The sequence below is a fragment of the Vipera berus genome (genome assembly GCF_964194415.1).
Source record: "Vipera berus genome assembly, chromosome: 6".
Classification (NCBI taxonomy): domain Eukaryota; kingdom Metazoa; phylum Chordata; class Lepidosauria; order Squamata; family Viperidae; genus Vipera; species Vipera berus.
The window spans coordinates 61,516,839-61,532,592 of NC_138208.1; the positions used below are offsets into that span (position 1 = coordinate 61,516,839).

The window sequence follows — 15,754 nt, forward strand, 5'->3', positions numbered from 1 at the left end:
GGGCACAGAAAAAAAGTAAATAACTAGATGATAGATAAATAGATGATAACATAGCTAAAACTAGGTGATATTAACATCATTCAGTACAATTTTCCTTTGCCTACCTGTCCTTGCAAACCATTTTTGCTTCCATCCATTTACTATTTACTTCATTTTATTCTTTAAATCTATTTTAAGATCTCTAGCCATTACTTTTTTACTCTTCCTTTTCCTGTATTTGCTTTTCCTTTATATATTTGCTTTGTGATTTCATCTTTATTCACTGTGTCACCAGCCTCCAGTGTACTATTTACCATCCTTCACATTCAATGTTTTTCAGGAGAGATCAAATCTCCTCTTCTGGTTTCCCATCGCGGCCACCGCAGATGCTGGAAGGTGAGCTCCATCTTCCGCATTCATTTTCTCTCTGCTGTGGTACTCTGGAAAGGGTTGAAAGTTGCCTGTAGGGGCGATGAACAAGGAGGGGACCCCCGCTTGATCGCTGGAGGGTGGCAGCCCTCCAAACAGGCGGAGGAAAGACCGGCCATAGTAATATGGCCCATCACTAGGCTGCAAACAGCCGAAGTGAAACTTACCACCATGCACTTAGAAGGCAACGCGAATGAAACTGGGTGAGATCTGATCTTCTCTTTACCCTAAGTACTTTATTTTTCTGTAAAAGCTGCCTGAAGTATCTTTCCCCGTGAGGAGAGAGGGAAGGAATTTCTATCCCACCCTCTAAGAATAGTGGCAACTGACTACCCAGGGGAATTAAAGCACTATAAAAGAACAACTTTAATCTAATTGGATTTATATGTTCCTGAAACTTGGGGACCAAAAATTTTCCTATTTTTATTGGAGACTTCCTTTTATCTACAAAAAGGAAATAAAATTGGAAAAAGGATTATAAAAATTTTGGACTTAAAAAACCTTACATGGCATCGGTGACATCTTGTGGCGAGGGTTGCTACTACCACTTGTTATTTCCTAAGAGACTTGAAGCTCAGACCTTAGATAAGACTCTTCTGCCCTGGCACCACCTGTGAGAAACTCAGCTGTAAGAGAACAGCTGGGCAGCATAACTGGCCTACTTGAACTGTGAATGTAAACCTGTACTGACTTTCAGAGTTTTATGTGGGGAATTGCCTTCCTACCTCTTTATTTGAGGAATATTGGTTACTATATAAGATGATGAAATAACTTGGGCTATAAAATCTTGTTTGACAAATGATTTCTACTATAAAGACTATTTATAAACACATGAAAGAGATGGATGAAGACCAGGAAAAGATCCTTTCCATGTTGAAAGCAATACATAAAACCATTCTTTCAGCTTGTGATAAAATAAGACCTAACATAAAACATCAAGACGCCAGCTTAGATACACAAACCCAAACTCTGACTACAACCAAAGAACTAACAATGCAGAAGATAACAGAAGAAGTGGAACAATCAAATATTAAGACAGAGAACTCAACTGACCAACAAATAGTTAATGGAAAATCCAGAAAAGGGAGTTGACAACACTGAAAATGGAAAAAACTTTCTATATAAATCAGAAGAAATTTGGGAAAGAAGAACAGATTGAATGGAACATATCAGGACAATCATGGGGAATTGGAATAATAGGGAGACAACTTAATGAATACAAATGGGCTAGTAGTTCTTCCAAAAAAATGGCAATTAAATGGTCTCCTTTATTTCAAATAACATGTATAATAGAGGGAGATCTATTTGACTATCTAAAGGCATTGATATGGAAGCCTAGTTGGTAAAGGAAGAAAGCCAGAATAAGGCTGAAGAAAATTGGGGTTTTGATTTATTAGAGGGGATTTCATATTATTAATTAGAGGGTTAGAGGGAGAAGTTGAGATAAGGGGAATTCTGGTCATTAGATTTAAAATATTTGTAAATTAGTTGAAAATAAGGATTTTATCTGTTTAATATTTAAAAATTAGACCTAAAAGAAAAAAATATTACGAATATGTTTGATTTATTGATTAACCCAGGTAATATATATAATGGTTTTATTTATTAAAGGGGATATTGTATTATTAAGTAGATTGTTTAATATGGTGGGAAATAGATAACTTTTAGGAAGTAGAACAAGATTATATTCAAATAGATTAAATGTGTATTTTGGATATTAGATTCTGTTATGAATTGAGATAAGGAAATGTTGGTTACCTAAAGCCTGAAATTTATAAATATTAAAGGTTAAATTGGAATATTGATGGAAAAGTAAAATGGGGAAAAATTAATAACAGGATATGGATTGTTTATGAAGATTGAATGTAAAAATAAGATATGTATAGGCTAAAATTTATTGATAAATGTAATAATGATGTTTTTACTGAGTTGCTATAATAAGAACTGTATTAGCTTAAATATGAGACAGTAAATGTTAAGGGGAAAAAAGAGGAAATATTTGATGTTGTAACTTGAGATTTGTACTAAAGATTTTGTTATCAAACTGTTGGTTAACCCAGCCACCACATTGCTTTTTAAATACTTAAATGTAAAATTGGAAAATTAATAAAATATTATATAAAAAATAAATCTCCTGAACTGAGTTTATCACCTAAAATTTAACAAAGAGTGAAGTATACATTCAGTCATTCGGGCTCATTGTAAAAAGCAGAAGTGTGTATTTGCACACAGATAACTATATGGCAGCTGAGGTGGAAATGCTAAGTTCCAGGCTACCATAGTTTTTACACAGTTCTGAACATATGTTGAAAAATTTGTAGGGTTCTGTTACAAGAAGATGCAAAGTCTTCCTAAAGTGTACTGATCAATCATCAGCCTTCTACAAAAGACAGAAGCTTCTCCACCAGCACGTAGAAGAAATTGAAGAGTTGAATCTATGCTTTTCCAAAGATCAAGAATTGTAATTTTAACTGTTTCCTTGCTGGAACTGTCTTATTGTTTACATCAGCCATTCTCATCTTGTGGCTGACAAACTGAATAGATTATGTATCAAGAAACACTTGACAGACTTCTTACTTTGCTTGAGACTTGCAAATGCAAAACTAGCTGTGTTATTTTCGCCTGACCAGTTTGTAAACATCTGAAAGTTTGTAATTACAATGTTAGCATTAATTCATCTTCATATGTCTTCAGAAGTCTGCAACACAATAATTTTCAGCCCTACAGCAGAACCATCAAATAATTCACGTTAAACTGATTTAATTCTTAAAAGTATTTTATTACTCTTTCTACACAAGCCACCCATAAAATACTGATTCAAAGAGACAGTTCTATTTTCACACCCATTTTGCTCTGATAAGGGATCAGTGCTGGTTTGACTTCTTCATTCAGGAACCTTGCCACCTGTTGTGAAGAAACAAGATCTAGTTTGAGATCCAATGAATATATAACCTTTTACAATTTGCCATGTTTTTATCACCATATGAAAACTATCTAGAAGTGACCACCCTGACATTTTACTTTGTCTTATATATTCTGTAGGAGCATGTTTTAAAGAGTCCTGGAAGTTCAGGTGGTCCAGAATTTTGCAGTGATAGAACAGCTGAGCAACTCCGATAGAGCAGTTTCACTGACTGCTGGCTTATTTATACAGATATAATTCAAACTCCTGGTTCTAAAATAAACCTCTATAGAACTAAATTTCAACAGTACTTGGAAGCAAGCTTTTTGAAAGATACAAAGATATCTTAATATTTAAGATATTTGTAAAAGATCCTTCTCTTGAATTTAGGTATCATTGGAGACATATATGGGGAAGTACAAATTGCAACTACTTTGGAGCTACTTTAAAATTTGGAAAATTAACTTATATTGTTTTTCTATCATGAGACAAAGACAATTTTATTCAAACAGTTATCCTATGATAAACTGCTTTGGCTGCTGATTTGGATTTTAACTGGTTGGACCAGTGTCTGTTTCCACTTTACTGATGAGTTCTAATTACAGTTTAATTGTTTTTGAAAGTAAGTTTTTCAGCTTTCATTCTTTTTTATTCTTAGTCCCTTAACTGCTATTTTTGTTGAAAAGTGAGAAATGATTTCAATATATAAAATTGTATAAATAAAAAAGTAACAACAATATTGCTCATTGTTATTAAATAAGACTTTATATAGAAAGTATACAGTAGGCTGTTTTTGGTCTATCAATCTGTATTAAGCCAGTATAGCAAGGTAGAATAAGTAATTTAGAATAAAAAGTCCAAAATACATTAGGATAAAATGAAATAGCAATAGATTACCCAAGAACTTAAGAGAAGGCGATTTGGCTAAAAAAGATTTGGCTAGTCTAAAAAAACAGATTAGCATATCAATTTTAATAAGAGTAAGAGTAAATCTGAATTGGGACATAACAGTCGTGGATTAAAAAAAAAGCTTTCTTTAGGAAAGCTAAAATTAAGAGCAATCTAGTAAGGACACTAGCTTTTTCTGTTTTTCCCTACCTGTTGGGAAGCACGACCAGTGAAGGATGTGGGCTGCAAGAGAGTTTCCAATTGCCCATGGATAGGGCTAAAATAAGGATCAGCATGAATTCGTGCAATGAGGTCATTATCACCTCCTTCTTGCTTCACAACAGCAGCTGCCTGCTGGGACAGAACCCTTATCTTCTCGTGACATTCCTAAAAGGTAAAAAATGGACAAAGTGTTAGTCCTAAGCTAGGAAAATGCTACATCCCATTATTAATACAGAGTTTAGGAAGCTCATCCTAGGTAGCTCATCTTACAAACAGGATTTGAGCAGTATGAGAAGGCTATTGCTATATTCTCTCTCCAGTGATATCCCAAATGGTTATCAGATTTAATATATTTTTCTTTTTAATTTACAATCTGCAATGAGACAGTAAAAATACTTCTAAAACTCTTTATTGTTTTTTTAGAAGAATTTAAGTTAAAAACCAGTCAAAAACTTACAGTGTGCAAGGTTTTTTCCAGACCATATCAGTAGGCAAATATTACAAAAAAACAGGATAGAGAAGAAACAAAATAATTCTGCAGCTCATTCCAAATGGAGATTGAAAGTCAGAATTATGTGCTCCTGGCATCAGACTGCTATCTATCTTTAGGGATTACAAAATGAACTTACCTATCGACCAAACTCTGAAAAAAACAAGTATTTTTAGGATAATTTATCTTTTGCTATGTGCAATACACATAGATGTTTTGAACTGATAGAGAAGAAAAATGAAGAAATAGTGTGGTTATTTATATTAACAAGGCTGAAGAATAATTTGATCTACTGGTATCAAATAGGTTGAACCAAGTATAGTAATTTAAGAGCTGATTTCCATAAACTTTTTATAACTTCTCTGTTTCTTGTATGTCTGTTTCTTAGGAACTAATAACTAAGCACATATAATTTACTCACCTGGCGATTTCCCCCAGCTTTCACCATAGCCATGATGATATTTTCTGTGGACATGAAAGGCAACTCTTGTTCTATATGCCTTGCAATTACCTAAAAAAATATGATGTAAATCTTTATATACTGGATTGTTAATATGGTTTTCTTATTCTTAATTATTTATTTATTCAGCAGATGGAACATAGCCCTATGATAAAACACATTCTTTTTTTTATGCAGAGGATCTCAGTGGGTAGGAAGGAAACTGCAGAGTCTTGGATCTTTTTTTCCTTTTTATGACCCTTTAATCCCTTTGTTTTGGGGTGGAGTCGGGGCGACTGAGTGGAGCTGAGTATTTACTAGCCAAATTCCCTTCCTGACACCTATGCGGAGTTCACAACAGATATTTTCTCTTTGCGCCCTGATAGAGAAAAATCTGCCACTGCCTAGGATTGAATTCTCAACTTTCTGAGTGGGAGGTGAGCGCCTTCACGTCTAGGCCACCATGCCACTCAACTGCAGAATATTAGATAATGATTATATTTCTAGATGACATGTTCCTCAATACAAGCTTAGAAAATTAACCACAGAATAGGTGCAGATAGTTTCTTCAAAGCAAAAAATAACAGGTTGTTTCTATGCAACAAGCCAGCTTTCCCTCTATTTGAAATGTACATGATAAATACAGAAATTAATAACTCAGAAACTGCTTCAGTTGTTATTTTTGTCTCAGCGAGATAGTTTCATACTTCAACTGAATTCTATGACCTTTTAAAATACCTGAAATCATATACTTGTATTTATTATTTTACACATTTAAATAAAAAGTCAATTTAGTAAATGTCATTGTTTGGATCAGTACTTTTTTTCTAAAAAAAAAAAGGTGACGGAACTCAGAGGTGCTGTCACTGGGAGCAATGCCGGTGTCTTGCTACGGCATCGCCGCCCATCCTTTGCACCCCCGCCCCTGCGACTCAGAGCCACATGCTGCGGGGATTCCCCTCCCCACAGCTGCCATGGGGATTCCCCTCCCCGCAGTTGCCACGCCGCGGCTCATGCTGAGCCCCCACCCGGAGCTGCTCCGAACCCCGATCCAGAGCTGTGTTCCTTGTGGCAGCGGTCTCCGGCGCCAAACAGCTGATGGCCTCCAGCATCGGCACTCATTCACTTGCTGTCCCGTTGCTTCCAAATGCAGTAAGTGAGTGAGCGAGCAAGTGGCGTTTGGAAGTGTTTGGAACCAATGGGGCAGTAAGTGAGTGAGTGAACGAGCAAATGGCATTTGGAAGCACTGAGGCAGTGAGTGAGTGTGTGAACGAGCAAATGGCGTTTGGAAGCAACGGCAGTAAGTGAGTGAGTGAACGAGCAAATGGTGTTTGGAAGCGACGAGGCAGTAAGTGAGCGAGCAAGAGGCCTTTGAAAGAGACGGAGTGAGTGGGGGAGAGACTGAACGAGATGTAGGAGTGAGTGAGAGCGACTGGAGGCTTTTGTGAGCAAAGTGTGAGTGAGTGGGGGGGCTTTTGTGAGCGAAGGGTGAGAGAAAAAGGGAAAAGTGAGGGGGAGAAGGGAAAAAGAAAAGGCACTGACTTCTGACTTCCTCTGTTACAGAAGTAGAAGGAAGCATTAACATTGAACCTCAACTTTTTGCTTTTCTATAATAAACTAGCCATTTCTATAACAATAAATGAATCTAACCAATGAAACCCAAAATACCCTCCCCCCTTTTTTTAGTCATCAAGTTTTTGATACCTTGTTAAGCACTGGTGGTGCTTGAATATTGTCATGTCCTAAAAGTGGTACAATTCTGAAAAGGTTGAAAAGCCTAAATTGTTTATTGCCATCCTATTTGAGATGGTATAGTTGGGCAGCAGGGAGGGGTGCAAAGTTCCTGCCTTCGCTGCAGACAACTTGCCTGTGCAACATTTGCCGGTCGGGTCTTTTGGCGTGCTCAGCAGCAATTCCTATTGGCTTTCAAAAGCCAATAGGCCAGGCGTAGGCACCCTTGGCTCTTTTATGACTCGTGGACTTCAACTCCCAGAAGATATTACATAACATAACATCAACTGGAAGATGTTAAACTGTCCTTCTGTTTCTTTCCTTCCCAAAAATTGTGTTAATGAGTCCTCTCTAAGCTCTGCTGATCAGCTTGTCCTGGATTGTTTTGCCACAAAACGGAATGGTTTGCAAGTTGCAGTTGAGACACCCCATCTCATTTTAGATATATCACATATAATTGAAGATTGTAATTAGTTGCGTGTTCACGTTCAGCAAGTGTGATGTATTTGTGCTGGCATTTCTAGGCCTCTTTCTAACCACATCCAGAAAAATTTGTTACAAACATTGGTATTCTCAAGGCCATGTTTGGTATTTCCCAGCAATCTGTTACTGGAAGGAAAAAGCAATCCCTGCTGTGTTACTGATCCCAGAGAAGCATTTGCATGTAGGCAGGTATCCTTAGAGTGCCATAATTATGGATGAAAAATATTGGTTGCAAAATTGGCATTTCTGGATGTAATACAGATAATTTGGACTTATTTTTGTTTCTTTGCACGTTTGATATTTTTAAAAAGGCATATGCTACTTATGCACATATGTAACATCTTTTGCTAGGATACATGACCACTGCTTTTCCAGAATGTGAAAAATGAAAGATTGTGACTAAACAAAATTTTAATGTACAGATAATACCACCAGAAATTATTTTAGCCTTTTTAATAAATGTTGTTATTGATGTTAAGCTCACCATGGAAAACATCATATATTGTTATGTATATACTAGGTTAATTAATTAAAGACTGAAGTGCAACATAACTAGATTCTAAATAATCTATTTTTCAAAACACACAACAGTCCAAACAGTAAAAGTAAAGTCCAAATTAAGAATATTTCATTCTTAAGAATTGTTTAATTTAAAGTGGTTTAGTTGTAATACATGGTTATAGATTCAAAATAGTTTTCAAGAGTATGTACAAAAGATACTATTTTTTTTCCTAGCATCAGCTAAATTAGACATATTACATTGAGAAAAATGTTTCTCATTTCTTCCCTGTTACCTTTTTGATTTCAGTGCAGAGATGTTAACATAGGAAATATATTTTGTTATCTAATTTTACCTTCCAAAAGACAGAAGGAGATGAAAAATGTGAGGTTCTTTCCTGTTGGCTTTTTTGAATTAGCTGTTTTAGATTCTAAAAGTTTAGTTTCTAAAGAAGTAACCTTGTAAATAATTTTAATATCCTCCTCTAGTGCAGGGTAGGCAACCTTGGCTCTTTTATGACTCAAGGACTTCAACTCCCAGAATTCCTGAGTCAGCATGGCTCAGCTTGGAAACCTCTCTCTTTTCCCTCACCGTGGCTGGATCAGGATTTCTGGGAGTTGAAGTCCATGAGTCATAAAAAAGAGCCAAGACTGCCTATCCCTGCAATAGGCTTTTGAAAGCCAATAGAGGGAGCTTTTTTTTTGAAAAAGAAAAGGTGCCGGAACGCCGTTCTGAGCGTTCTATGAGAAAAAAAGCCCTGGTTTGGATGATTTGGTAAGGAATCCTATCTGGAATCTGCCTAATATTACTCACAGTCTTACCACGCAATACAATTGCTGCATCTCTAATTAAGGTTGTCAGATAACATAATAAAAGAATTTGTTAACATTGTTTTTAAAGATTTCTTATAGCCCAATGCTGTAAATGGGATGATGGTGTACAACTTTATTTTAGGAAATTCTTTCCATATCAGTTCTTCCTCTGGAGCATACTGATCTTGCTATTTCAGGAGTGTTTTAGGGTCTTCTGGAAGTCAGTCTTCCAAAAGAGAAATGGTTCTTGAGGGATAGGCCTGTTTTGTATCTGGATTATAACTAACATCACAAATGGCATCTGGCATGGAGGATTAAATTCTACATATTTGCTTTTACTTCTTACCTTAGGGTATACTACAAGTCCTTCAGAGATATTTTGCAGGGTACTGAGTATAATATCAGCAGTGAGGAAAGCCTCAGGTAAACATACACGCCTGTAGAAAAAAACAGTACAAGGATTACAAAAAGAAACAGCTCAGTGTTTGTTACAGGTAATCCCCGAGTTACAAGAATTCACTTAACGCTCGTTCAAAGTTACATGATTAGCGTCCCCTAGTGCTTACGACCAATTCTTGAAATTACGACTATTACAGCACCACAGCAGTCATTCGCCCTTATGAGTGACCGCAGAGGCTCTGCAGTACAGTATTCACCCTATTTTCTTCCCCATTCCTCACAACTGCTTCCTCCTCCCTTCCTGCCACACTGGAATCCTTTACCTTGCAAAATCTGTCTCCTCTCGCCATGGTTTCTTTCCTTTGAGGGAGAGGAGAAAAGCTTGCAAATGCTTTTCGTGCTGACAATGGAAGCTCCTGGGTGCCGTAATATCGCGCAAGTTCAAACACACATTCTTTGCAAAAGAGATCATAGCCATTCTCTGGGGGCGGGGAGAGAAGTGTCTGCTTCATTTACACACCTATGCAAAGCGTAGAATCAGAGTCGGCTGGGTGCAGGAACCAATATGGTCAGTGGCCCGGCTGAGCTGTTTGAGCCGGACTTAGTTTGAGGGCAGGAACGAAGCCTTCAAATGAGTGGGGAGGCATTGTGGAGTCAGGTCCCTTGCACCTGCATCCAAGCCGGGAGTGGCAGCAACCACCTGAGCAGCCATGATCTCCCTCCCAGCCAGCCAACCAGTCACCTCGCCTGACCTAGTTTTTGTCTGGCCAGCCGGCAGGCACAAACCCACCGCTCTTCTCCTCATTCAAGTGGCAGCAGGAGCTTGGATTTCTGAGCTCCATCTGAGTGGAAGAAAGCGGAGGCACAGCAGGAAAATTTCTCACAAACAATAAGACCCAGGTGCGCTGCTTGCTTGTGTGCGCTGGCCTTATTGAGAGCAATCCTGCTGCTGTGCCTCCGCTTTCCTCCACTCAGATGCAAGGGAGACATTGGGGAAACTGGATTCTCCCTCTGAGCAAATGGGGTGGTTCAGAACGAAGCAAATCACTGCGTTTTCAAGCATTACATTCACACTCAGATGGAGTTCCTCATCTCCCCAAGATCTCCGTTCGGATAAAAGGTGTTTGAGCAGCAGCAGCTTGAGTTTCTCTGCTCTGTCCAAGTGAAAATGAGCACAGGCGTACAGTAGGATTGCTCTCAATGAGGCTGGTGCACACAAGCAAGCAGCGCACCCACAAATTCTTGAGAGCAATCCTGGTCTGTGTCTCCATTTTTTTCCTTTGGGACGAAGGAGAGAAACTCAAGCCGCTGCTCCTCAAACGCTTTTTATCCAAACCCAGACCTGAGAGAGACTGAGATTTGAGCGGCAGCAGCTTGAGTTTCTCCGCTACCAATTCCGATACCAATTGTGGTTGTAAGTCAAGGATCTGTACTATTTTGCCCTACTCCCTGCATATTTTAGGAGCCCTGGTTGTGCAGTGGTTAAACTGTGATATTGCAGGCAAACTCTAGCCATAGCCTGAAATTTGAATCTGGCTGGGCTCAAGGTTGACTCAGCCTTCCATTCTTCTGAGGTCAGGAAAATGAGGACCCAGATTGTTGGGAACAATATACAAATAATGCTTCTACTTGTAAACCGCTCAGAAGGTGGTATAAAGTGCTTTGGGGTGGTAAATGCTAAATGCTATTGCTATATTAATTACTATAATATATTAATAAGTAGTCAGTGCTATAGAAAAAGTAGTCCAGTTGGAAGGATGGGCTACTTTTACCTTCAGGCCTGGATGGCATAGAGCATGTTACAGTCAACCATATTTTTCTTGTAATTAATTTCCTCCTATAACTTTCAAATACATCAAGAGCATCTCTTAAGTATGTACCTGTTTGCACTGTCATCCAATGTTCGCTCAAACCATTGTACAGAGGCTGTTTGAAGGGGATCCAGGACAAGAATCATAAGATGGCGAGCTAGACTGCAACAACGTTCTGAACGCATGGGATTCCGTTTATAAGCCATGGCACTTGAACCTTTAAAACATTTTTAAATAATTGCTCATCATGAGACAGAACAGTGAAAATGTAAAACGCTGTAAAAACTAAAAGCCTCAGCTGATTGCAGTGCAAATATGGAACACAGTTTGCTTTTTCTCCGGAAAGGATGTAAGGAACCATTGTGTTCAAAGAATGAAAGAAGCATTCTTTAAAGGTGCATATTTATGGCTTCAAAGCTATAAATCAATAAACTTCAGATTTTCAGGGGAGATATAATTTTTCCTTTGACAACTTGCCAATAAAGCAGTAATTTTAGATATATATTAAATGGCAATGTAAATTCCATTAAATTTCAGTAGAACATATTTGTATTCTTCTCTGCAATATTTTTACATAAAAATTATAAAATTAAATTGTCAGGAAATCATTTCTAACACTTGCTAAGTACTGTAATAATTTATTTTAAACTTCTGATTATGTTAAATAAAGATGTTATAGATAGACCAATTTAAACAGTGCTGAGCAAGTTAAATAAAGTAAGGAGAACAAAATCTTATTTTTACTCAGTGCTTACCAATTTGTTCTTTCTCAAAAGGTTCCTCTATTTCTTTGAGATTGGCCAGAAGGCGAATATCAGTACATATCTAGAAAATAATAATTAATATAAATTCACAATAATAATCTTAAAAGGAGTACCATTTCCACTGATGGACATTTACATTTTTAGAGGGAAGAGTCAGGCAAATGACCTTAAACTGTATCTTATTTATTTATTGGACTTATAAGATTGAAACTATTTAAAGCTCAGAGGTTGTTCTTTATCATCATCTTCAGGGGCCCTGGCAAATGAAATGACACAGTGATATCTGCAATGTACTAATACTACAATGATTAGTCCATGTTTGGGGAGGATGGGGGAGGTCCACTAAAATTGGTGCATCTCCAAGGCTCAATGAACTTTTCTAGAGGCTTGTAAAGAAGCAAACAAAATCATGCTACCAAAGTTTAGTATTTTATTGTCAGATGGAGCTACTTAATCCATAATTTGTTCCAATGTCTTTCACTACTGGTCCCCATGGCTGGTGCTGCTATGAGTTGTAATTCAGCAAAATCACAAAGCTACTCATTTGCTATCCATACATTAGAGCTTCTCTCTACAATAATTGTACATTTTCTTACCTTATGTACAGTTGCCCCAAGACTTGCTAGAACAGCGAGAACTTCAATATCTACTTTGCGACTATATGTTTGTCCTGTGATGATATAAGCCCTAAAATCAAATATAAAGTAATATGAAGTTCAAAGAGACCTATGCCTATGGAAGACTGAACATGCAAAAATGCATGAATATCATACCAGATTCATTGGTTAGCTGATTTTTAAATTATATTAGCCTTGAATAAGCATGACATGACATAGAAAAAAATGTCTGGTTGTACAATTCAAATTTGAACGCAATAGGCAGCAGCTAAACATAAAATTAGAATGCTGTAACAACTATTTATAGGTATACTTCAAAACAAGGCCTAACATTAGTAGGAATTATTAGCTGTACAACATGATCATATTGCACGGTTGCTAATTTTTAGAAAGCAAAAGGTCCTGGCTAATTAATAGAATATATATATAAAATCCCAGATTCAGGTCTTAGTATTTCTAAAGAGAAGATTTTGTCTGAAATTTCAAAAAGCCTCCAGCAATCTGTGTAGGCCATGCATTGCTCTGTTTCCTGTTAAGAAAGTCTCCTATACTCCTTAGAAGGTTATGCTTAAACATATCCTTAGTATTAAAGGGTGGGGTTTAAAAAATATATATATACCGCTTAAATCCCGCCATTGCAGTCACAAGTCTGTCCAGCTCCTCCACCTTAGGAAAAAAAACCAGACAGGAACCTCAGAATACAGTGTCTGAAAAGAAGATCATGTTTATGCTACCCAGATAGTTTCCCTTTTAACACCATTCTAATATTTTATAGATGAAGTGGCAGGTAGTCCTTGACTTACAACAGTTCGTTTAATGACCGTTCAAAGCTACAACGGCATTGAAAAAAGTGATTTATGACAAATTTTTGCATTTACAACCGTTGCAGCATCCCCATGGCCATGTGATCAAAATTCAGATGCTTGTCAACTGACTCATATTTATGACCGTTGCAGTGTCCCTGAGTCATGTGATCTCCTTTTGCAACCTTCTGACAAGCAAACTCAATGGGGAAACCAGACTCACTTAACAACCCTGTTACGAACCTTAACAACTGCAGTGATTGACTTAACAAAGATCTTAGCAACAGAAATTTTGGGCTCAATTAAGGTGGGGGACTACCTGTGCTATCTTGTAGGCAACTCCTTTACTGCCTGCACTTCTGGTTCACCGTAGCATTTCCAGACCCAGAAAAAGTTATCCTAGAGCGTAAGGTTCTGGGATGTGGCCAGAATGAATCCACAGTTTTTATTTATTTACTTTTTATTTATCAAATTTAGAAACTGCTCAGCTCACTCATAGAGATTCTGGAAGGTGTACAAATTATTAAAAACATAAAAATGATATGTAAAAATCATGTAAGAGGCAAAAATATTTAAAATTTAACATGAAAAAAAATAAAATGTGGGTCAGAGGCTTAACCAGCCCCACGGCTCAGTGCTCCTCTGGGAATACATTCTCATCTTTTTTTTCTTTTTCTTTTTGCTAATCTTGATAGTATTCATTTTGCTGCTTCTGACATTGTTTTTCAATGTTTTCTTCCATGCTTGTAAGTGGGTTTATATATTGCCTTTATCAATGTTTATAAGGCAGTATATAATTCTTAACATATAAATACTTAATTAGAACACATTTTTTTTATTGAAAAGTTTTAACATACAATTTTTCTTTAAAACCCCCCCTCCCCCTCCCTTCACCCTCCCCCCCTCCCTCTCCCCCCTCCCCCCCCCAACTTCCCAGAGCTAAATACAAGGTATATATAAAAAAAAAACCAATCATAAACAATCATATACTAACAACTATAAGCTCTAAAATCCATCACTCTCTAGCTTATATAGGATAAAACAAACCTTAGTAATATTAAATATATATATAAAAAAACTAAAAGAAAAAAAAGAAAAAAGAAAGAAGACTTATTCAAATGCTACATAAAACTTCTTAACCCTATACTTATTCTGGATAAACTCAATCCATTTTCTCCATTCCATAATATAGCGTTCTTGCGAGTGATCTTTCAAATAGGCCGAAATCTTCGCCATCTCTGCCAGGTCGGAAACCTTTAAAGTCCACTCTTCTATAGACGGCAATTCCTCTTTCTTCCAATACTGACCTATCAAGAGTCTTGCTGCCGTAATTAAATTCAACATCAACTTAGTGTCCACAACTGTAGCATCTGTAATTATTCCCAACAAAAAAAGTTGCGGACAAAACTTTATCCTCTGTTTAAAAATCTTCTGCATGTTCCACCAAACTTTTATCCAAAAGGCCTTAACCTTTTTACATGTCCACCATATATGAAAATATGTTGCATCTTCATCACCGCACCTCCAACATTTAGGCTGATAATTCGGATACATACTTGCAAGCTTTTTAGGATCTAAATGCCATCTATAAAACATTTTGTAAAAGTTTTCTCTTAGATTTTGAGCTTGTGTAAATTTTACGTTCCTCACCCAAATCTTTTCCCACGTGTCCATTGTCATAACTTCCTGGATGTTTTGGGCCCATTTTATCATACAATCCTTAACAAGCTCTGTTTCTGAATCAATCTCTATCAATGCAAGGTATATCCGTTTAATATGTGCCGGTCCCTGGTTTCTAATTTGCTTTATCAAATTTTCATCAGTCATTGTAAAACCATTTTTCTGATCTTCTTTCCACCTGGCCCGTAACTGAGTATATTGGAACCAGTTTTGAACAACCTTCTCTTCTCGCAAGAGACTATATGATTTCAAACACCAGACATTTCTTTCCAAACTTAGGATCTCCTTGTACATAGTCACATCATGTTTGAAACCAGCATGTATATTTTCTATTGCGTGTTTTGGAATTGCCCACAGTGGTATCTTGCAATCTAACTTATGTCTGTACTTCTTCCAAACTCTCAGCAATGCCTGTCTTAAAATATGCACTCTAAACACATTGTCTACCTTCTTGTCATACAACAAATATGCATGCCAGCCAAACAACAAATCATGGCCCTCAAGATTTAATAATCTCTCCTGTGTCAAATTAATCCAATCACTTATTCCTACTAATGCAGCAGCTTCATAATATAGTTTAAGATTGGGCATTTTAAGCCCACCTCTCTCACGAGTATCCTGCATAATCTTAAGTTTAACTCGTGGCTTTTTCCCTGCCCACACAAATTTATTGATACCTCGCTGCCATTCCTCCAAATTAGAATCTTTCTTAAGAATCGGTATCATTTGAAATAGAAATAAAAATTTAGGCAGGACATTCATTTTCACTGCTGCAATCCGTCCCAACAAAGACAATTGCAATTTTT

At 37.1% G+C, this 15,754-nt stretch overlaps 1 protein-coding gene across 1 annotated transcript in view; it reads right to left on the reverse strand.

Annotated features, from left to right (window-relative positions):
* Positions 1 to 3,172: 3,172 nt before the first annotated feature.
* The window catches only part of ADSL (adenylosuccinate lyase), a 30,310-nt gene continuing 17,728 nt past the window's right edge, over positions 3,173 to 15,754 (reverse strand). Inside the window, exons 6-13 of the mRNA XM_081331206.1 lie at positions 13,085 to 13,131; positions 12,445 to 12,535; positions 11,840 to 11,909; positions 11,154 to 11,301; positions 9,221 to 9,311; positions 5,332 to 5,421; positions 4,409 to 4,585; positions 3,173 to 3,312 (exon numbers count right to left, since the gene is read on the reverse strand). Coding sequence (XP_081187332.1) covers positions 3,226 to 3,312; positions 4,409 to 4,585; positions 5,332 to 5,421; positions 9,221 to 9,311; positions 11,154 to 11,301; positions 11,840 to 11,909; positions 12,445 to 12,535; positions 13,085 to 13,131 — 801 coding nt within the window. The 3' untranslated portion in view covers positions 3,173 to 3,225. The remainder of the gene's footprint in view (positions 3,313 to 4,408; positions 4,586 to 5,331; positions 5,422 to 9,220; positions 9,312 to 11,153; positions 11,302 to 11,839; positions 11,910 to 12,444; positions 12,536 to 13,084; positions 13,132 to 15,754) is intronic.